The 24,195-nt window shown below is 42.1% G+C and overlaps 2 protein-coding genes across 51 annotated transcripts in view; one reads left to right on the forward strand and one right to left on the reverse strand.

Moving 5' to 3' along the window:
* cGlr1 (cGAS-like receptor 1) overlaps window positions 1-15,903 on the reverse strand; it is an 89,530-nt gene extending 73,627 nt beyond the window's left edge. For 3 of the 4 annotated variants that reach the window (XM_086826792.1, XM_086826791.1, XM_086826790.1), the window contains exons 1-2: window positions 15,779-15,903; window positions 15,566-15,668 (exon numbers count right to left, since the gene is read on the reverse strand). The gene's annotated coding sequence lies outside the window, so the exon portion shown is untranslated. Of the gene's footprint in view, window positions 1-15,565; window positions 15,692-15,778 lie in introns of those variants that run through there. The other variant, XM_020945428.2, reaches the window with a different exon arrangement.
* Window positions 1-24,195, forward strand: part of Zasp52 (Z band alternatively spliced PDZ-motif protein 52) — a 61,089-nt gene that overhangs the window by 10,814 nt on the left and 26,080 nt on the right. For all 47 annotated transcript variants that reach the window (XR_015270354.1, XR_015270353.1, XR_015270349.1 and 44 more), the window contains exon 2: window positions 5,572-5,698. Coding sequence is in view for 41 of the 47 variants with exons in the window: in XM_086826783.1 (XP_086682909.1) it covers window positions 5,588-5,698 (111 nt within the window). In the remaining 6 variants the exon portion in view is untranslated. The remainder of the gene's footprint in view (window positions 1-5,571; window positions 5,699-24,195) is intronic.

Here is a 24,195-nt window from a genome sequence, read left to right on the forward strand (position 1 = left end):
GCGTTCACTACTTGGCGCTGCCCTCCGCTTCGGGATACCCGAATCCCCGGGAGAAACTCTAGAGCACTTTGCCACACATATGGATGTGCGATATGCTATGTGCTATGTTTGTGTGGCATTTGCATGGCTTGTTATTCCCGGCAGTCGAGTCTGCGTTTTTCCACTCCTAATTCCAACTTCTGCCAGTTAGTGGGTGAATATGTCGCTCCGGCTTCACTTTTGTTTGGCCCAAAGAGCCCAGGCACATCACCAGCAGAAGCAGAAGCAGCAGCACAAGCTACCACATCTTTGAAGTAGTTTTCTTGGGGCTCGACCACTTGACAGCAGGCAGCCAAATGGGAAATGCTGCATGGGAAATGGAAAAGCTGTTGCTGTTGCTGTTGCTGCCTCACTCGAGTGGCTTTTAATGAGCTGTTCCCTTATGCAGTTTATTAATGTGTTGAAATGGCCAGCTAACCAAATGCACAATGTTTGCCTAATGCCCGATTTGTTTGGAGTTTGCAGCACGTAATTAGTTGCCACATTACAGAGTGAAGCTGTTTGGATTCGATAAACAGATATTCCGGAATAAACATTGGTATTGGATCGTGTTTTGGAAGGGATTCTAATTTCAAAGTGAAGGTAAATAGTAAAGAGATGAGATATTTAAAGTTAAAGTTTGGCAAGTTAAGTAATGTTGTTGTAATATTGTTTCATTTTAACTGTGGAATTTAATATCTATTGGTTATCTAAAATAAGCATCCCTTATTTAAACATCAAGATCAAAGAAACCCTGCAAATGATGAGAATATGTCTCGATTAATGTGGTTTTAATTTACATTTTAAGAGAGCATCTTAAATATATTTCTGTTAGAAAATTTCCCTATACCCAAGTACAAATTATTGTACATTTTGTTCTCGAAAATTCCGAAGTATTCAGCAAATTTACTTTTGATTTTAAATTTTCCCATTTATATGGATTAAATCAACCGGCTAAAGTCTGCAAAAACTAACCCATTTTGTTAGGAAACTTTTATTCGTACTTTTAGTAGACAACTTCTATTGAGATCTTATTTTTTTCCATAGTAAAGCACCGTGCGAAATGGCCAAATCGAATTGGTGACCCCAAAACTCTTTTTTTTTTTTGTTTCCCCTCCGCTATCACCGCACCATGACATCATCAGTGGCAGGCAGTAGCTTCACCATTACCATCACCATCATCATCATCATCATGATCATCATGGACTTTGAATGCTGATGGTTCCAGTTTGGTTTCGGTTTCGCAGTTTTTTCCTTTGTCTGTTCTGTACCCACTCTCTGTTATTATTCCGGCTTTTTGGCGGGAGCCAACTGCTAATGACGACTGTGTGTGTGTGAGCCAAAATCAATTTGATTCCTCCATTGGTAATGGCAACTCATGAGCGCCTGCCATTTCCATAACGGTGACAGAAAATCGGCTTACAATTTTCCCCAAACGCGCCAACTTTTATACGAATTTCGGTCTCCGCGAAACTGTTCAGTTTTCAGTTTTTTGCATGCCAGAAATGCCACGCCCTCATACCAAAAAAAAAAAATGTTGGCAATAAATCTTTGGAATTACCGCATGCAAATTGATTTGTTGCTCTCAACCCTGAATCAAATGCAAACTGCAGTTTGCAGTTTCGGAGGGAGAGCGGTGGAGCGGTCTGAAACACACATAAATAAATTGTAATTTGCCAATTGTGTGTGAGTGTAAAAGTTATTAGCGATAACTCGTTCTCTGACACTGCCTATTGTGTGTGCGGCTCCCTGGTATCGATGGCTCACTGTACCCGGAAACGGACTACGCTGGTACGTGTCCCCCGGACAGGCTCTCCTCCTCCTCCTCCAGCCTCAGCCCCTTGTGGCATTTTGGTTATTAGTCATAAAGCTGCAATGGGATTGCCAACTGGACAACTTTGTTAATGATACATGGTTGACCAAGTTTGGATTTGTTGCCGCTTGGCCTGGCCGTGCTGTTTGTGCGGCGTCAAGTTGATAAGTTGCCGGAGCAACTTGCCCGTTTGAGGATCAAATAATTTGTTTACAAACTGCCTTGCATATGGAAAGTTTGCTCCGCAGTTTGCCCAAGGCCGACTTGGGAGTCTGGAGCGGGATGAAAAGTGGGTCAGACCCAAAGGCGGAATAACTACGGCAAGGGTTTTTGTCAAGCAAGATGCGGCATAAAGAGAGGAGCCTAATCCGGGGACAAGAAAATGTTCTACATTTATTATTAGGTGGCCTTTTTCTGGCGACGAAAGGAATATAGAGTGAGTAAAAGGTTTATCAGACATCTTGAATTATTTCTTGGACATATTAAAGAAACTTGTAATTGAATAGATACTGAGGAAATAAGTTAAAGCAATATGTTTTCTGGGGAATAGTTGCACGAATTTCTCTCTTAAGTTTTTAAATATGAAACTAAGAGATTATGTTATAAATGAAATAAACTAAAATGGCTTATCTAATTGGTTGTTATTGTTATTGTTATTTCTCACAGACAGTAAGTCTTTTCTTTGTTTATAACTTCCTTAAGTAACTTAAAAGGGTTCTATGAGATAATTGACTACGTAGCAGCTGTTTTTGGGCAGTCTTTAACTGCATGTTCACCTTTAAATTCACTAAATTATATTTAAAACAGATGAGATAACTAACTTCCGGAAGCTGAAATTTCTATATCCATGCAGTTGCAATTACACTTTAAGATTGCATCAGAAACTGACCATAACTAATTTATCAATTGTTTTATATGACAATTTTCTCGGAAAAATCAAAGTTTCAAAAACGCATAACTAAGCCAAAATAGCATTAATTTCATCAAGGAAAGCTGTTCTTGGCTAGTTTTTGCAAGGTTAATAAATCTGCATACTCAAATTTATAATTCAAACAAATTCAAATTTTTCAAATTTTTGAAAATTTGAATGACCCCATTTTAACCCATAAAAAAATGTCAAAAAAATTTTACAATTTTTTTTCTTCCGGATATGTCTAGATCGATTCGCCTGTTGATGCTGATCAAGAATATATATGATTTCTAGGGTCGCAAATGACTCCTTCATCAGTTATCACCGATAATACATAAAATATGTTCCTTATGGGAAATATAGATCAATATTTTTATAGAACCATTTTTGTGAAAAACATAGTTTTTCAAATATTCATAACTAAGCTAAAACTGCAATAATTTTAATTCGGAAAACTGTTCAGTGCTAGTTTTAATTAGGATAATAAATCTACTTGCTCAATTTAAGTTAAAAAAATATTAAAAATTTTATTAAGTTTAAGCCCTTATAAAATTTCGAAAAAATTTGAACACATTTTTTTTCTACGCAAGAGGTAGCTAGTTTGATTCGGCTTTCGATGCTGATCAAGAATATATATGACTTATAGGGTCGGAAATGACTCCTTCATGGCGTAACAAGCTTCTGAATAAAATTATAATACCCAGTAGAGGTATAAATATAGCTATCTTACTCAGTGTTATTGCGAATAGAATCCCAAAAATTCGTAATATAAAAACCTCCAGAAAGCCTTCTCGGGGCTCCACATCTCCCAGTGTGTTAAATCGCCGATGACATTTTGTCAGCCGCAGAGCATCCTTCTGGCAAGAGCATTTGAGCCAGTAATTAGCCAGGACTGAAAACGACTTCTTTAGAGCCCAGGATGAGAACCACCATTCTGGTGGGCGGTGAGGGAGGTGGAGGCGTTCGTGTTTGCACTTTCGTGTTGTTGCGCTTTTTAGTCCCTTTCAGTCTGGCACTTTGAAAATCCGTATCCGTGGAAGGGTTTTCTCTCTGCCCCGGCCTCCGATCCACTCCGCATTTATTTAATATTTTAATTAAATTATTCCCGTGCATGTGCAGTTGGTTTGCCGGGGCGTCTACTGGCCCAACTTCATGGCGTACAAAGTATTTACATGCAAATGCCGTCAACGTGTTACGGCCTGTGCCCCTCCCAGATCCCGATCCCGTGTTCGGTGCTCGGTGTTCCCTGTTCCGGTTCTTGGCAGGAATTCGAGCCGGAAACCTGGAGCACGAGCCGAGACCGAGACCTGGACTCGAGATGGAGCCATTACCACCCGCACTTAACGTTAATTAAACTGCTGTGTGTGCTAAAATGTCTCTTTTCCATATGTGTGCGGATATCCCCTGCTCCATCCCTGGAATTCAGGACCTCTCCTCCACCCAATCCTCCTCCCAGCTTGGCAGCTGCTGTCGTTTTAATAGCTTAATGTAGTTACTTCCACTTTGAGTGTCTCCTGTGCCGGAGGAGAGAGAGAGAGGGACTGGGGGCATGGAGCAAATGTGTCTTTGCTAATAAAAAACACAACACTCAGCAAAATTGTTATGCAGCAAACTAAATCAACAGACACCCATGTACCGCCCACTTTTTCCATTTTCCCCTGACCCCTTTTTCCTGGATCCACCACTAACGTACATACATACATACGGACAAATTACAAAGCTATGACGGGAAAAAAGTGAGGCAGGACATGGAGGACATGGACAGAAGGAGGAGCAGATGGCACGGAGGTGAAGAAAGACGGGAACCCGTGTAAGCCACACTTACAACACACGGCTCGGCTCCATGTGCCGTTTTTGGGGTGCGCTTACTTACAGCACTCACTGTGGCCACCAAGGGCAAGGGAATGGGCAGAATGGTTCTGGATGCGTTGCACCAAGGCCTTTCGCAGTCCTAGTCCTAGTCCCATTCTAGGGATACGTGTATGTGTGTGAGCAAAAAAGGCGATATCTAACAAAGTTTAACTCGTTTTGTCGAGAAACCTACAAAAAACCAGATAACTGGGGTATTCCTGACATCAAAGATATATCTTATAGAACAATCTACAAGTTAAGTAGCTTTGATGGTTAAATTTTATACAAATGATTTCCTCCTCTTAAGATTTTACATATTTTTCATAAATTTAATCATGTTCAAAGTCAAATATGTAAAGATTTCTGGGTCAAGACTATTTATAATTCTGTTAGTAATATGTTTTATGTATTTTTAGGAATACAAATACTTAAGAAAATGTCTAAGATGTGTGCAGACTATTTAAATAGTTCTCACATACCTGCAAACCCCTTCTATATATTCCCATTTTCCTTCTACAAGGGTTACAGGATATCCCTGTAGTTGATCATACTTTTCCTGCACTTTCCTGGCTGCCTGGCTGCATTCAGTCAGCCGAATATGTTGGCTCAGTTTGGCACACAAAACGACGCAGCAGCAGGAGCATCAGGAGCAGCAGCTTTTCCGCATGCAGCTGCATCTGGCAACCGAAAAGTGGAAAGTGGAGGTGGAGCTTTTGGGGCACATGAATGGGCGAAATGAAGAATGTGGATGTGAGCCTTCCAACTGCTGGCAGGATTAGCCTGGACATGCCTGAATAATGTCTTTATTAGTGGCCCAAAAAAGGAGCAATCCCGGTCGTCTGTCTCCATTGTTTTCTGTATCTTTTGTTTTTTGTGTTTGCTTCTGTGACTCCTGCGTCGGCGGGGTTTTGATTTCATTAATTAGGCGCCTACGTGATAGCAAGCATAACTAACCGACAATCTCTCGGATTTCTTACAGTCTGCGCTAAAAGAAGATGGCCCAACCACAGCTGCTGCAAGTGAAATTGTCACGTTTCGATGCCCAGCCCTGGGGATTCCGCCTGCAGGGTGGCACGGACTTTGCCCAGCCCCTGCTGGTGCAGAAGGTAAGTGAAGAACACTCCCTAAACTATATATATATTTAGTTGTTTAAGCTAAATCAGAGAGTGGTGGAAAAATCACCAGTTAATTCGATTGACAACAAATGGAATATGTTTTTGGAAAACACTCTCGCCGCTGCCAACAAAAAAGAAATGAAAATTAAACATGAAAAGCGAATATTAGTTGGGCAGTTCATTTATTTATGGGTTTAAGTGCTCTCTCTCTCTCTCGTTTTTTTTTCTATATTATTTCTATACTTCTATATTATTTTCTTTTTTGTTTGTTAAAAATAAATCCGTGGATATAAGTTTCACTTTTTGTGGTCGTCGTTTACGTGCGATTTTTGCGCACGTTACCCAAAAGCAAATAAAACCGTATTTTTCCCAATTTTCAACAAATTTCCTCTCGCAATATTAATGCGAACAGACACAGCCACACAAACCCACACAAATGAACAGACAAACAGACAGATGGACGGACTGAAAACACAACTAAAAATTTGTTAAACATTCATAACAGATCTCGAAACATTTTACATTTGTGGCGACACGCAACAGCAACAATTTTTGCTAAATCATTTTGACAACTTTATGAGCACTTGCGGGGCGCGAAAATGTCGAAGGAATAAATGTACATATGTATATCCTACGTGGTTTCCATATTGACAGTGCAGTGCGAGACACGAGTGTAAGGCTGTAACTAATTAATGACCATTTAATGGATGCAGTTGCCGTTTCACTATGTTATATATGTATACATTGGTCTTTGTTCAGAACTGTACCACTTTCTATCTAATCTAATTGCTGATAATATCGTCAGCGAAAACACAAACATTTCCAACAATTCGCGTAAACATGAGCTAACTTTTTTGAGTTAATCACAGTCTCTCACTCACTCAAAAGCCTTGAAATTCCTGGGACATTATGAGAGTATAGTACACTGTGAATCATCATATATAGAAGCCCGATCCAGAGCACAACTGACGGGAGCCACAGCAATTTCGTTTATGACTCAAGCTCGCTGCGATAAGAACCTTTGTTCGAAGGCGAGTCTAATCAGAAGCTAAAAGTGGGGAGAACGTCAATAAAGAGAATTGCCTTATTGTTACTGCATAAAGCTATTGCCGAAATAATTCCATAGTATTGATTTAAATTCCGATAATGTCCCCTGGTCTCATTCTCATGTTCTCATAGTCTCTGCAATCCCCTCCAAAACAACACACAATCTGTAAATATTTCTCTACGCTCCGAAATAACACAAATTCTGTTCGAGCTTTTTCTCTGTTTGTTTTTGGCTTTTTGAGGGGACGGTGGGCGGTTGGTTGGTTGGTGGGCGTGGCCAGCGCTAAATGCGCAATTTCTATTTAAACAGCTGTGGATTTTTGTGTCAATGCTATGCGGCATTTCTGAGCTGCTGCACTGAGCTATTTAAAAACAAAACAAACAACAAAAAAAAAAAACCAAAAACTTAAAACACGAAATGTGGATTATGGAATTAAGCCATTTCGATTAATTTAAAATCGGATAAATTGAAGCGCTTCTGCCAATTAGCACGCACTCCTCTCGTCTCTATGTCATCGTTTTGGCCACTAAACAACATTGTTTGGCCCTAAAAGTGCAACAGGAGGTCCTGGCTAGACCAGCATTTAATGGGGGTGAAAAACTGTCGGGACAAATTTGTGTTTGGAATTTATGCGAAAATCACAGAGCATGCATAACGCAATTTGTGCAATTTGAAATGGAAATATTTATGGATTACACAACGAAAAACAAAGCTGGACAAATCCCAATCGTTTTCGTTAGCCATGGTGCGTTTTTTTTTTTTCAACCAGAGAGATGAGTGATCTGCCTGCCGGCAGTGCGACATCTCCTGGCTGCCTGCCTTTTGCCTTTCGAACACTTCAAGCCCAATTGAATTTCGAATGGCGCACTTAAGCCGCATCTTCCTTCGCAGGATACTGCGTAAAAACTTTGCTCATAATGAGCCACACGGAGAGAAAACTCCAGACAGCTTAAATAATCTCAAGCAACTCATATATAAATTGAGAAATAAATGCCTTCTGCTGTAGTTCTCCTTTTCTCATCAATATAATAAGAAAGTTTAATATTTTTTCTCTGTGTTCATCTGCTGAGCTCCTTGGTTGCCAGGACACAAGCTCAGCTCTTTTGCTCTGCAGCGGAACTAAAACCCCAACGAACTCAACTGAACTCCGGCACTTAGCCCAACTCGAGGACTCTCCTCTACCTTGACAACAAATCGTCATCTCAGTCATCGTCAGCATCCAATCATGTCACCGCCTCCACCGGCTCCTCTTCACCCTTGAGCCACAGCCAAACAAATTGGTGCTCTTTAAATGCTGCCGCAGCAGTAGCTCGGCTCATCAAGATGCAACACATGACATGGGCAGGAATATAAGTCCTCCACTTCCGTTAAATAACAAAAGCTCCCTGGGTTTGGGAGCATAAAAATAAGCTACTGAGCTGCTTAAATCGGATTAATTTATGATTTCTCGCTGTGAGTTTCGGTTTGGTTCTCGAATGAAGTCCTTTTCCTGTTGCTTCCGCCGATGGCCTGTGCCCAATGTCCTATGTCCTGTGTGTGTTATAAGCTTTATGCCCACGGATTTTCACCCACTCTCTTGCACACAGAAGCCACGTTTGTATTTCATTATCAAGTCCCCGAGTTCGTTTTGGGCCACAAAAAGCGTCGCACAAAAGGCCAAAGTCAAATAAAAGCGAAAGCCATGCTCTGGACAAATAATGGACCAAATAAGTAATACAAGAGTGAAAATTCGGTTTACTACAAATTTCTGGCTTTCTGGCTGGCCAAAGAGCTTGGTCCATACGCCATGTATCAAGGCCAAAAGAAAAGAAAAAAAAAAAAAGGGAAACCGAAAATAAAAGCATCAGTGTCGGCTATTAGCCAACTTAAAGTCTAGACAAACTCAGGAGGGGGCGTGGCACAGCCAGAGCTCTGGATAGAGGACAGTATATGCATAACAAGCTACTGACGGCAACCGCCGTAGCTGCCCAGACCCACACACATGATCCTCCACCATGCCAGACCCGGTGCTTCTCCCACCGAAGTCCGCGTTCTGTTCATGCAAATCAGCTTGGCGGGTATTTTTTTCTCGCTTCCCTTGCAAAAGGTACTCTTACTTTATAAAAGGGTTTACTTTCTAGTATATTAGATTCTATAAATGCTCTTTAAAGAAATATAAGTTTTAGTTTTAAGTTTCTTTTAGGTGTATCATTCTCTTTGGGGAAGTTCTAAAGAGATTTTAAGATCTTTTTAATGAGTTCTTTGGGTATTTGAGAGATAATCCCTTTAGAACAGTAGATATGCCTTTAAACATTTAAATTTCTAAGTTAAAAAATTCACTATTTATAAAGAAAGTGCATTTGAAACTTCTATTTCAAGTTGATCTACTCTTTTCCAGAGTTTTTTTTCCTTCCAGCTACGCTTCGTTTCGGTTCAGTTTCGGCTGTGTTTTTGCTCGTTTTAAGCTTGTTTGTTTGCCTTCCCGGGTTGGCCATTAATTATTTGACTCCTGTCTGGGGGCAGCCTTTGTGTTTGTGCCCGTGTTTGTCTTTGTCTTTGCCTCAAACTATGCAAAATTTCATAATTCGGAACTCATTCCTCTTCCACTTGCGGGTATATTAGTGCATCTCTAACTTTGCCACCCCCGTTACTGAGCCAGGATATCTACTGGTTACGTGTTAACCCTCACAGCCTTAAGTCCGCCACGTCTGTTTCTGATTTATGCGAGCCCAATTATGGAGGCAAATTTCGTTTGCTTTGATTTGGGGCTTTTGTGTAATTGAATCCGGCAGAGGAGTGGACACACCCAGCAGCTGTGGTCTCGACTCTCGATTGTCGATTGTAGACGATTGTAGATGCTGATTGAACTTGCACTTTTCTCGAGCCCAACCACAACATGTCAACAGACCGGAGGGACCAAGTGGAAGAGAAGAAGGAGGAGCTGCCTTCAAGTCATCTCCGGCTGTGGTTGCTCTCAATTCACTCGGACATTTTATTAATTGCACAATGGCTCAAGAGCTGACTAGCTCGTTCTTGACAAGAAAACTACATTTGCTCACTTGCCAGGAAACTTACAATTGTTGTTCTCAATTTGCCTTGCGGTTTTCCCCAACTGATTATGGACACAAGCCGCACCTGATCCGTCGGCTTTTGACTTGAGCCCGATGGCTAATTCCACACCAATTGCCAGAGCAGTGGCGTTAATTGAATTAATAAAGAGCAGGCCGCGCGGTGCTGTGTGCAATGCAATGCTGATTTCCCGTGATTCATCTCTGTCAGTCGCAAAAAGGCGTAATTGATAAAAGTTAAGCCAGCGAAACAAAAAGGATAACCAGACAGTGATTAAGTGCCTGGCCGCGTCAGCGCCGCATTTGATTGATTATCAATTTTACCGGAGGCACCGCTTTAACGTACGACTCCTGGACTGGCCCATGTCCATGGGTTGTGGATATGGGTATATGGGAATGCATGCCACTGCATCGCATTGCCAATTTAAGAGTGTTGAAATTTATTGAACAGCTCCCTCCAGTCCACCGCTGCAGTTTCTCCCATAAACGTGGTTCGTCGTCGGTTTCCACATCCTCTTCCGCTCCAGGGAATCGAGTGGTGCTTCCGTTTTGTTTTAAGCCAGTCCCAGAGCATATGTACTCGTGAGTTTACTTCTGGAGTTCTTCACAGTATTTCAGTTATCTAAAATGTAATTTCTTTGAATTTAAATGTTTCTTTAAGATTTCAGATATTTTCAAGCATATAAATTCATATTGTAAACCTTCGGGTATGTTAGCAAGTCAGTTCTCTTTAGGAACTCTTTGAATTCGTGCCTGGAATTCTCGTATGCATCCAACTTGCTCCCCTCACGCGCTCATCTCTCGTGCGGTCAGGTAGCTGGGGCTATCTTTAGTCGCTTTAAGTTCACTTGCACTTCATTGCACAAATTCTCTGGATGCTGCTGCTGCTACTGCTGCTACTACGTACTTCTGGTTCTGGTTTTGCTGAGAGGAGCATGTAGAGGAGAAGGGTACCAGACTCGAGCACGTCTTATTTAGATTTATCCTGCCTGCTACGCTTCAGTTGAGTTGTCGAATTCGTGCCTGCCTGCCTCTGCCTGCCAGGGTGCCTGCATTCGATCTCCTCCAGCCTCCGCTTTGGCCTCCGGATGATATCTCTTTCGGTTTGGTGGCTATATCTTTAATATATTATTGAATATTTTGTGGCCTGGACCGGAAATTGTACTAATGTCTAGCCAGTGCGGGCCACATCCTGCTCCTGCTGTTGCTGCTGCTGCTTCAGCTTTGCGGCAGCCTCTACATGCAAAAGTCACATAAATTTGGTCTCCTTTCTGGCGATTCCCATTCTCCTTGTGGCCTAATCCTTGCGCTCAGCATCTTTTCTCCAATTGTTGTTCCGACTGCACAAGAAAAGTATCCCGCATAAGGAAAGTTTACCGCCCGTTCCATTCCTTTCCTCCTCCTTGAGGTCCTATCTGTTGTCCTTGCTTTTAAGTTGCATGTCAGCGAGCATAAATCCTTCAGTGGAAAATGCTCGCTCCACTGCATCTGGAGCACCCACACATACATACACATATTCGAGGATCCTGGCTCCCAGATATCGCAGAGCTGTAAGCGGAGAAATTATTGGCCGAGCTCAACACGCTGCATTATGTGAGCCATAAATATTTATAAGTTCTAAGCGTAAAGAGCAAACGCTTAAGGCGGAATCGATTCTGGTCTCGACACTGGAGTGGTAGAGGTAGAGCCACTCTTGGAGGCCCCGCCGATTAGTCAGCTAATGGTAATGCATGGCGGCCTTTTGTTACCTGCTCGGAAATGATTCACTTCAGGTAGCCTTTGTCTTTGCCTCGCTCTGGCAATCCTCGAATTAATATCTCTGAGTCACTCAATCGGAACAGTCGAACTCTTCGATTGGAATTGAACTCAAACGCTTTGAGTCCACATATTTCTCCAAATATAGAGTTTAGTTGATATACTATCTAGAAAGTATAAGTAATTAACTGAAATCCAACTCGTATATAGTTAGTTTAGTTGGTCAGGTTCCCCCTAGAGATGCCTGACTGTATGTGGCCACTTCTCTCATTGTCTCTCCTGCATTCTCTGCTTATTTCTCCACCAAGCTGCTCTCGGGAGTCTGTGATTTAATTGTTGCTTAGTGGATTTTCGCAGCATCAGCGCTGGATAAGGGCAAACCAAGCGGAAACGGAAATTGCGCGATGCGCACACTTATCTCTGCCCCATGCTCCCAGCTCCCAGCTCCCTGCTCGCAGCTCCCGCTTGTGCTGGCTCCTGGATATCTCACTTCCTGTGCGTGGCCGTGTACTTGAAAAGGATGTGCCCGGCGCAAATTGCGTGCTGTGGCGTAATCGAAATAAATTATGAGCCGCACTTACATTGCGGCTGGCTCTCAGTGCGGCTTGGGAATCCAGACTCCAGCGAGGGCTTTTAGCGTCTAGCGTTCCCGCTGTATTTGTTTGGCTTTAATTGGCGACGAGCTTAGGCGGCGACAGGCAAAGTTTGTCCGGCAATTAGCGGCAGGTAATGGCTCCCCAACATATGCTATTATCCTGTTTATTATTTTATTCCGATCTGCTTTGTCCGCATTTGCTGCGCCCGGCGGGTATTCGCATTTGCCGTAACGATATGTCATTGATTCGCAGTTAAGGCCATGGAGCTGTCCGTCTCCGGATCGAAGTCATCCCCTTGGCAGCCATTACGCATCAGTGTCCTTCGCAGCCGGCTCTCCATCTTCATGTGTCGTCAAGCGCCTTGGGGCCATGATATATTATGGCCCGTCGCCTTGTCTTGTTTATTTTGCCGCATATCTTCGGAACACGGAGTGCGGCAAGCGGCAAGTGGAAAGCAGGAAATGGGAAAATTCTTTATTGTTATGACGCATATCTGCCTGGGCGAAATTGAGAAGCTCTTGATTTCCCGGTGATTTATTGTCCATCCAAATTGATTGAATATTTACTAAACGTCTCCGGCAGTGCCGGCTAAATGGTTTACAGCTGCGCCTGCTCCATCGATCCCAAATCGAAATCGATTGCGTTGAACTTGTACATAGCTCTCCAAGGAAGTCTGCAAAAAAGTCAATTTTGTTAATCAACACGAACGACTTAATCCAAATTGAATGAACTCGAACCTGGAAGCGCTGCCAAAGCGGATCAGCCGCTACACATCATCCGCCCGGGCCAAATGCGAGAAATAAAAGCGGGCGCAAATTTACACATTTTTCGCATTTCTGCTCCTCCGACCAGGCCCGCCCCCTTTTTTATCCCAGCTCCCCCTTTCAGCTACGAAACATTTGCCAATAAGTGACTGCGAGAACCAAACCGAACTGAAAACTGAACCAAACCGAACCGAACCGAAACAAATCGGCTCAAGGCTCAGGGCGCACCGAGCTCAGGTGAGAGTCCGGAGGCCTAAAAAAGTGAAAATTGAAAAACGCAGCTGCCAGGGCCATAATAAAGCCCCCAGAAACACGCACACACTCAACCAAAAAAAGAACAAGGATAGCTAGGATAGCTATCAGGACCTTGAAATACTCTTCCGGATTGAAAGGATCAGTGGAAGATAGACATAATTCGATCAATTATTAATAGATAACTTGAAGACTTAGGAGTGCAATCCTTTTAAACAATATATTCTATACCTATACTTAGAATTATAACAGGGAATAGGAATATAAACGTTAATTATTTGGGTCTTATAAACAATATATAGAAAATAATAATAATAAACAGTATATAGAAAATAATAATAATAAAAAATATATAGAAAATAATAATAAACGATATATAGAAAGTAATAGATCCAATTCAATAAATCCTTTTCAAAACCCAGAGCTAATCTGTCAGAACAAGTTTTTTGGGTAGATTTCTTCAGATATTTTAATAACCTAAGATCTATTCCGTCAACAAGAGATTGTAAAATCGTAATACCCTTTGAAAGGACCTCAAAACAGACACAAAGGCTAGAGAGAGGGCGAGTGAATTGCGTTTTGTGGACGTGGCAGTGGCAGTGGAAGTGGAAGTGTGTGCGCGTGGGCGTGGCACTGCCCACAGCCGGCTCAGCCACGCTTGAGGTGATAATGTAATAAGCACTTTTTATGACCCTGCCGGATTTAGACCTAAAATTCCACTCCACACCGCCACCCCACCCACACACACACACTCTCGCCTCGGACTCGGAATCCGAAGGGCATTGTTCTGTCTGCAAAGTTCGCTAGTTTTTCGACGACCAACAGGCCCATCCGGAATGTTAGAATCCCTGCCCTTTTGCTCCTTTATGGCATCTTTTTTTTTGTCGACGGCAAGGATTTAGATTTTAGCCTGCAGTTGTTTGAGCTTAGCTGAACATATTGTTTCCATTTTTCCCGCTCTTGTTTTTATACCCTTGCAGGGTATTATAATTTCAGTCAGAAGTTTGCAACGCAGTGAAGGAGGCACCTCCGACTATATAAAGTATATATATTCTTGATCAGGATCAACAGCCGAGTCGATCTAGCCATGTCCGTCTGTCCGTCTGTCCGTCTGTCCGTCTGTCCGTCTGTCCGTCTGTCCGTTTCTACGCAAACTAGTCTCTCAGTTTTGAAGCTATCTGAATGAAACTTTGCAGTTAGTCTTCTATATACTCTCACTCGTATATATGTCGGAACGGGCCGGATCGGACGACTATATCATATAGCTGTCATAGGAATGATCGGAAAAGTTTTACAAAAAAAATTATAAAATTTTTAGTTTTCAACAGAATTTGATCAAATTTAAGATATAGCCATTTCATATTATTCTACAATTTTGTGTAAAATTTTATGAAAATCGGACGACTATATCATATAGCTCCCATAGGAACGATCGAGAAATTAATTCAATTTATAAGTATAACAGTTTCAGTTTTCAACAGATTTTCATCAAATTTGAGATATAGCCGTTTCATATTATTCTACAATTTTGTGTAAAATTTTATGAAAATCGGACTAATATATCATATAGCTCCCATAGGAACGATCGAGAAATTTGAGAGGAATGAGAATGGCGGTGGCTGTTGTCGGAAGACTGACAATCGCGGTGGCGATAACATTTTTAGTTTTCAACAGAATTTAATCAAATTTGAAATATAGCCATTTCATATTATTCTAAAATTTTGTGTAAAATTTTATGAAAATCGGACTACTATATCATATAGCTCCCATAGGAACGATCGAGAAATTAATACAATTAAATTTATAACTTTTTTAGTTTTTAGCTGATTTTCATCAAATTTGAGGTATAGCCATTTTATATAAGTCTTAAATTTTGTGGCAAATTCCGTAAAAATCGGACGACTATATCATATAGGTGCCATACAAACGATCGTTTGATGTAGAGGAAAAATGAAAATCTGTGAATGTAAAACTGCAAATATAATATGTATAGGTGAATGAAATGAAAGCAGGTATTACTTCATTGTTTTTTAACACAAATATATATAATTTATATTGTATGGATTCCTATTCATAGAAGTTCTATCTGCAAGGGTATATAAACTTCGGCGTGCCGAAGTTAGCTTCCTTTCTTGTTTTCTACTCTTTTTGTTTTTTTGGTAGCAGGACTCTACTAATTGGTGGCATTCACATTTGTGCACGAATCGTGCAAGGCGAAGGTGTAGTTGTAGGTGTAAAGTGCAGGGGAAATGGCAATGGAAAATATAGAAATTCCTCACTCACCCGGTCGTAGTCTTTGATTTTGATGAAATATTGCACTTACCTGCAGGAAAAATAAGGAAAATTGTAACAAATGCTCGCAATTAAGGAAATTACTTGACGTCTGCAAAACTCACCTGTCTTTCACATATAAATGCGAATTTCTGCTTTGACAGCTTCCAGTCACATTTATTTATGGGTAAACAACACAATATTAGAGTATTAAGTTACTTTAAATCACTAAAGACGACGTTATTATGATTATTTAATTAAAATGTGGCAAAAACAATTACATATTCAAACCAAATAAATGATTTTATTAAGCAAAAACAAACAAAAAATGTATGTACCTGCTGTCGAGGATACATTTTCGCTAAGTATGTGTGTGTGTGTGTGTGAACATACACCTTATTTTAGCTAAAATCCTTCGAAATTCAACAAAAATATACAAGCAAATAACGAAAAATACTGTTTTTAACCGCGTGACATCTTTAAGTTTATAAATTGTTGTTGCGCACCTTCAAAAATTAATAAAGAAATCGAATTTGCAAAATTTTCTTATTGCACACACAAATACATGTAAAGGAATCCAAGGAGGTTAGGTTGCCGCTCGGGAAGAAAATATCAATTTAGCTCACAATCTTTGTTTCCTGACAAGAAAACTTAAGCAATTCATAAAAAATAATTGTTTTTTAGCCACTTGACACTCTTTAGCTAGTAAATTAGTAATTTAAACCACTAGAAAACGAATTAAAAGGATTTCGCGCAAAATTAGTGAAAAACGCGCAAAAACTTCGAAGCTAGCGATGACAAAAATTAGAGATGAACTATCGGACTTAGGCTAAAACGAGTATAATCGCACGATCGATAAGATCGCCACGACTTCGAACCGATAGAAATAGATTTTAAATAAATGAAAATGCAGTTTCCAATTAGCGAGCTTATTGTGGGCCACCAAATTTTCCAATTAGCCATTTAAATCTAGTCGCACGCAAAATTAACTTTCCGGCAGCCATCGATTGGCAAGTCACGCGATGCCTGCCCATCGATGCCCGCCCATCGATGAATTATCGATGGTTCGACTAATTAGCGCAAAGTTCCGTGTTTTCCGCGTTTTTGGCAAATTTGCAGTTCTTCGCATTGGAATTAAATTTAACAAAACCCAGGACATACATACGTGTTTTCACGAGCAATTCGCCATTAACTGGACCCATATGGCACAGTGTTTTTCCGCATTTAAGAGTCTTAAGTGATTAAGCGACAACAACGGCGGCGGCGGCGGACGTGCGAGCGAGACGGACAGATGTAGGGACATGCATCAAACATACTGTCATTAATATAAAAATGAAATTACCTTGTCCAACGCCAGTTGCCATTAAAAAGGCGAAAAGAAAAAGAAAGGGAGTCGGAAAATAAGGACAACACAGCAGCGACAGCAGCGGAGGAGCACTACCACCCACATGGCCGCTGTTGTTGCGGCGCATCATCAAATTGAAAAATGTCAGCGATAGAGGAGGAAAATGTGGAAATCAGAGAACAATGCGGCACTGGACAGGTAAAGGTAAAGGTAAACTGCCACGCCCCAGGGGCGGTCTGTTGTTGTTGCTGTTGCCCTCGTTACTCTGCTGTGGACGCGGCCCAGTTGCATTGACAATCGACAAATGAGGAAAGATAATGCAGGCATTAATCTTGCTACCAGCAATTTGTCAGCGCTCCTCTCCATCTATTGCCGTCCCTTTCGCTTCGAGATGCCAGTTGCAGTTCGAATTTCTCCAATTTGTGAAGACTCCAGGGGCGCATCTTAGAAGGATTTCTAAGAGGGATTAACATCCCTCTGAAGGTATCGTAACTTTCTCAAAAAACAACCGATTTTGATAAAAACTCTTTTGCAGGATATTAATAATTCAGATAGAGTTAAGGTAATCCCCCCTGAAAATGGGTTAGGCTACTTCTGCTGGAAACCAGAGACCCAGAGTTTGTCCCTGTCGCTTCTAAACGTTGGCTTCATCAATTAATTTACAATTTACGGTGTGGTGGTCAGCTTGGCATACTTTTTTCTATTCCTCTGCTGGCCCACTAATGGCCATGTCCTTGCATCCCTTGCATCCTGACGCGTCCCTTGGCCAGTCGCCCACTCCCATGCCGTAAATTGCATTGGTTGCCAACTTGTTGAAAGGCGGAGCGAACTTAAATGCTTTTCAATGTTTTTCCATGCAATGGGACCCACTTAAGGTCACAGATGGTGCACCAGGAGAAATATTTTAGTTTATTCTATAAACTAAATATTTTAATAGTAGGGCTAAGGGGTATATGGATCTTAATAATTTAATTTAGTAAATCGTAATAGTATTTTGTTATGAAAGTCTCGTTGATCCTAACTCTGTTGAATCGTAAAATGTATCGTAAAGTTAGGATTGTAATTATTCTTTCTCTGCTGTAAAGACAGTGGCGTTGTGCACTCCCCTTTAATGGTCACAATTTAGCTTTTAATTAGATCGACAAATTTGTTTTCGAACCATTTTGCTCGCTCGTGCGGATGGCGGCGAAACCCCTTGGCGAGAGTGGGGTCCTTCGTCCTTCTGTCTTTCACTCGGAATTAGAGTGCTTACGGTTTTTCATTTTAATTGTTTTTGTGCGGCGAAGACGACCGCCCAATGCCCCCAAACCTCCCCCTTTTTTTTCGCTGCCGTGTCTCGCTGATTTATTTATTTCTATTTGCTGTTATTTTGCTGTTGGCTCTTCGGTTTTTATTTCATTTTCCACCGAACCAAGCGAGCGCAATTGCGGTCGCTGAGCGTCTGCCCCCCATTTTCATTTTGCTCCTCGGAAAATCCCCGCCCTCTGCCGCCTCCTTCGCCGCGCACTGTCTGCGTGCCATGCTCTAGTTTTCTATTTTTGCTTTCCCGGCCGTAATGGCAACCTTAATCACGTAATGATTTTGAGCGAGTGAGCGCCGAGGCGCGGGTGTCCGAATTTCCAACCTCCTCCTCCTCCTCCACTTCGGCCCCGATGGTGCCCATTCTCCTCGTGCTCCTCCTGCTCCTCCTGCTGCTCCTAGTACTCCTTGCTGGCTGTTTGCTCATTCATCGCGTCTCTTGTTTTTGTATTCAGCAGTTCGCATTTCGCAATTGGCACAAATCTCGGCACTCGCCACGCTAATGGCCAAATGCTGTGGCGCTAATTGAAATTACATTTCTTAAAGTTAAATATTTAATTGAGAGAGCTGCCAAGCCGAGCGGACATCATCAGACGTCCAATGATGGCGATGGCGAAGGCTCGAAACTTGCTCGAGTGCAAACAACAGACTTTGGATGGGGGGAAATTGGGTAAAAAAACGAGCAAAGTATTTAAGCATCATCACAAGGAGTCTTCGGTCTGTAGCCTGATTTAATATGAAAAGCCTTTAAAAGTTTTATTCAATGCATTTCCTTTCAACTGAAATCGTAATAGAATTTGATGGCTGGCATTCCTTGACCCAATTTTCCTAAGCCTTTGTTACATTTTTAATTGTATTACTGTCGAGAGAGAGAGAGTGAGAATTAAAATGGCCTTCGGGGATTACCTAATAATGCATACTTAAATGAAATAAGCTTTTTTAAAAAATGTCACTAAAACCGCATGTGTATACAAAGCCATTTTACCATTAAGAGAATACTTACTAAATGGTTGACCTAATTAAGACTTCGCTCAAAGAGCACTTTGATGTTTACAATGCTTTAATGTTTCATCTAAATAGCATTTTGATGTTTACATAGGCCATGTGTGGGGAAAGCTTATCAACTATTTATGTCTTTGCCAAGGGAAATATCAAACATTGAAGAGTATTTTCAGATTAAAGGTTACTCATGTGCGAAACTATTATTTTATCCATTTTTGCTTTTTAAGAAACCAGGTCTCATCCATGACTTTTCCCATTTAAGGTTTACAAACTGAAAGAGAGAGTATTGATGTGTAAATTCAAGCAAGACTTTAATTGAAACTCCCTTAAAAGTTCCTTTGAAATTCCCCTTCTCGGTCATCAGTTGCCTTTCTATTTAGGGCATATCCAAGCCTCTTTAGTTCAGCCTTGTGGAATCGACATTTCGGCGTCTTTCATGTCAACTCCCCGGTGGCAGCCTTCGGACCTTGCGACATGGCAATGTCTGGATCTGGCCCTGGCTCTGACTCTGACTCTGAGTCTGACTCTGGCTTGTTGCATTTTCCCCTGGGAAATGGTAGGGAAGCCCAAAAAAGAACGCCGATGCGGATGACGATGCTGTGGCATGCTTAGAATGCCCGACACGAAAGCGTCGCCAAATCCTAATTGCATTTGTCTGATTGCACTCGTTGCAGCTGCAACTTCTCCGATATCTGCAATGCTGCAGTTCGAGAGAGGCCTATCCGCTGTTGGACTGAAGACTGGAAGCTGGAGCTGGAGCTGTAGCTGCTGATGATGATGATGATGCCGCTGCTGCTGATTCATTAAATTGGTACCCTGCTTCCCTTTCGGCCTTATGACAGGAACATGTAAATGCCATTTACTGTTTCCATTTCGAATTCGGATTTCTGTAGCTGCCCCGCCATTGTCTTGTCATCGTCATTGTCATACCCGGATAGGTTGGAATCGGGGGGGGATTTGAGGGTGGGCAGTGTGGGTCTTTTGGCTCAATTGAAATTCCATTTAATGTAATTTGAGTGCCATCATTCATGGCGAATGAAGGAGGGTGATTTTTGGTTAGTCTGAGATTACGTTTAACACGATTTCACGGCTGTCAGGGAACTGCGCCCAGGATTGATGGATGCCTGAGAATATCTTGGGTATTTCCAGGAACCCACTAACAGAAACATCTCTCTTGGCTGGCCTCTTTTTTATCCCCTTCCCCGATTGAGCCATCAGTGGGAGTGCGGCCGAGACGTCAAACAAACAAATAAACATGCAGCTCCATCTCAGATATTTCCTGCGCCGATGCCATGGAGTTTATTTAAAGGCCTGACCCAAATGCGCCAGACTGTAGTCCAGTTGCATAGATACAAGCACACACATACATACATGTGTGTGTAACATAGATGCAGATGCAGATACTTTGGCAGCTGACTCACGCGTCTAGCATTTCGACACGTCCGTCGGCTATGCGTAAACAATGGCCCAAAACACTGGCCACTGGTCTGGGTATATCCAGGGATGTGCGGCAAAGAAAAAAAAATATGCCAAAACACATTGCCGCCCAGCAGGTAGCCGCAGGTTGGGAAAGTTTTCCCAATTTCCCAGTTTCTCAGTTCGGGGTTCCCCCCAATTTTGATATTTCCCAGTCCAACAGAGCCACACATCTTGGTTATTTCCCGCAGCCAATTTCAGGCTTCATTAGAAATTTCCACAGTCCCGCAGAAAATATAATTTATGCATGCTCCTGACACAATACACAAAGGGTTCAAGCCAACCGCAGGCCACAACCAGCTGAAGAAATAGCAAACAGTCAGGTTTATTTCCGGCATTCCGAATTGGGACATACCCATCAATCCTGTGACACAAATTGTGGCATTTTATTTTAGAAATTCACCAAGAAATCAAACATAATTGATGGTGAAGGTTGAAAGTAATAAATAAATAAATGTAGGCCTGCAGCATGAAATTAAATTCACAAAAAGGAATTTATTCTAAAATTTGCAAAAGCAAAAAATTAATTCCTTTAATAAAAGGACAAGTTATGTAGTAATTCTAACTGAGAAGAGTTTGGTATAAAAATGTGATTTAAATGTATGAAATAACTGCGAAACACTTGCAAGAAGATGCCTGATTTGTAGTTTTCAGACAGAAAGTTTTGAAAAGTCAATGGACAATTAAGTCTGGATACCTGTACACCTTATCTATACCCATTACCCACAATATACCCCATTTTAAACTCAAACTTACTGGGTGCCATCGGCGGGTGATGACAGCGTTGACGATGACGACACTAATTAAAAATGTTGGCCAACCCTTCAAATGGTTCATGCGGCGACTGACAAGCACAGAACTCTGGTCAAAAGCAGGAGCTGCCAATGGAACTGGCACTGGAAGCTGGAGCTGGAGCTGGGACTGCGGCTGGGTCTGGGTTTGAAATTGAAAAGCTGGCTAAGCTCACGGCCGCAGTCAGCAGAAATCCGCTAAATTCCCAAACAACCCGTCGCAGGAAAACAAACAAAGAGTAAGGGACAGAGACAGGAAGGAGTATAAGAGAGTAGCATGAGGCGAGGCAGGACACCTTTCGACCTTGCCGACCCGCGGCCCATTGATGATGTTGTTAATGGAAAAAAATCTCAACACCCTTTCTCGCAGAGAAACAGAGACAGCTAGAGAGAGAGAGAGTGAGAGAGAGAGTCAAACAATGGCGCGTAATTTTACGAAATTTACATTCCTTAATTAATCTTGTTTGCGCTGCGGCAGTTGGCAGTTGTCTGCCAACCAGCTATATGCACACCATCGTCAACACCAACACCACCACCCCTGTGCACCCAGCATCCCCCTGGTGGCGGTGTATGTGTGTGTGTGTGTGTGTGTGCTTGGGTTTTTGGGGTTTCATCCGCTCGTGGATGTGCCTCTGGGGGCAACTAACACCAGGCCACCGCGCTAATGACATTCAAGGCACACAAGGCGATGCCTGTCGAGGTGGATCAGGCACATCCTGGCCCTGCCTTATTAACCCATATATACACACAGGGCCAGGATATCCCGCTGCCTAATGAACCCTTCTTGGCCCGCAGGTTCAGCTACAGGTTCAGGTTCAACTTTAGCTTGAGCTTGAGCTGTAAAGTCAGTTCCAGTTTCTCGCTCTCGCTTTAATCAGCAATTTGCGTACGCAGGCATCGCGGGACATGTGACATTTATTGAAATTCTAGTTTGTTGGGGAGCTGAGGTGCAAGGGAGCCGGAGATCCGGATCCCCGCCGTCAGCTGAGAGCAATTTAAACTCAATTTCCAGTCTGAGACAGTAAATTGCTGCAAGAAGATGAGCCGCCAGATGAGCTTGTGCGAGCAGCCAGCGAGTGATGATTAAATTGGATACGGGATCCGAGCTCCAAGCTGGGAGGGGAGCCTTCAGAAAAGAACTATCTCTACAAATTTGCTAAAAAAAAATTACATATTTTAAATTGAATCAGAGTCTTAGGAAACAGTGGCAATTATAGGAATAAGTCAGGCGATATATAGATTCGATTTATTATATTGGATATCAGCTGGAACAAGCTTCTCTGTCAAGGGAAAGTGTAATTACACACATTCAGTGAAAATTTCCCAATACCTAATGGCTTCAACTGAAAGTGTAATGGTTTTTGGACAAGTAAATTCATTGCTTTTCACCATTTACGCAGAGCCTTAAAGATTCGTGAAGCAGTTGGAATAATTGCCAAGCTAAAAAAAAGTAACAAAACTAGCCTTGAAATCACAGAAATTACACAAATGTCATGCGTGAGTGGGACCCGTTTAAATTGTATCTCAGACCGCAAAACCCGTCTCTGGAGTAATCTGCGAATCTATCACAACCTCGTGCGTGAGTGGGACTTTCACCTGAACCATTCGTGACTTGGCTTCGCTCCGAATCTCCACTCAACCCAACTGCCACAATTGCAATTGGCAATTTTTCACTCGTTTTTACCCATTTTGCTGCTGTCACAACTCGCAAGTGTCCAGCTCAAATCCAAAATCCAACTCTGAGTCCAAAGCCAGAGCTGGAGCCAAGCCCCTCAAGGCGATTGTCATGGCTGGAGAGAGGTGTTGCCTCAGCTGTCCAGGAAATCCACACACACACACATGAGTTAGACCACAGATCCGCACTGAGATACAATGTTACACGGATGCTGTCCAAGTAGAGCCGTAAGCCAGGTCCGGCATTAGCGGTAGATAAATGATCGGCACGCTGGCAGCGCCCACGCAGCGGATTAGAAAAGTCCCTGCCTGGTTGGCCGGCGGCCTCTTTTGCTCCACATATGTATGTATGAATCTCCGTCTGCGTGGACCCAACATTCATTAGCCGGGAGCTGGGAGCTGGGAGCTGACTGCCACAGAATGCGCGGCATTGTGGCAAACTTTTTCCCATTGCTCCTCGTTATGAATATGCAACATTTATATAAATTGTCACGTTTATTGCAGTCAAACTCTCACGCTCTTTCTGCTTTTCTCTTTCCGCTTTGTTGTGTGTGTGTGTGGCTGCATCTGTCATTCTACCAAATCTGAAAAGCGGGAAAATTGGGTTACAACAAACCTGTGTTGCAAATACCCTTACTAACTTTAATTTAAAGGAGAAAAGTAAAGGAGGAACTTATGTTCCCTTAGAATTGATTGCTTTTCTTTGATTTTAAGTTATATAAATTATCAAAGTATTTTTTTTTGCTATTTTTACCATGGGTTTCCCTCAAACATTCCCCCTTTAAAGAGTGTAAGTCAAACCAACTTACAACTTGTCCTGGACACAGCCTGGTCTACTGATGGTGGAACGCGCTTTTGTTGAACGTTGATTGCAATCATAATTTATAAATGTTGCCGACAGTTTGGCGGGTGCCACGATGTTGCTGTTGCAGTTGCTACCGCCCATATTTCGCCATCAATAAATAAATATTATTTGTCTGTGTGTCTGTCTGTCTGGTCAGCCCTGAAAGGCATAGCAACGATGATGGTTTGAGGAGCAGCAGCCAGTAGTCACAGTCAAAGCCAAAGCCATTAGCAAGTGATTTGGTGACTTTCCAATCTAATTGAATGCTGCTGCTGCTGCTGCTGCTGTTGGGCAAAGGAGAAAAAATATAGATAGTAGTTGAAG

Source organism: Drosophila serrata, unplaced genomic scaffold (genome assembly GCF_035046125.1).
Source record: "Drosophila serrata isolate PLE 108 unplaced genomic scaffold, ASM3504612v1 contig_165, whole genome shotgun sequence".
In the NCBI taxonomy this organism is placed as follows: Eukaryota; Metazoa; Arthropoda; class Insecta; order Diptera; family Drosophilidae; genus Drosophila; species Drosophila serrata.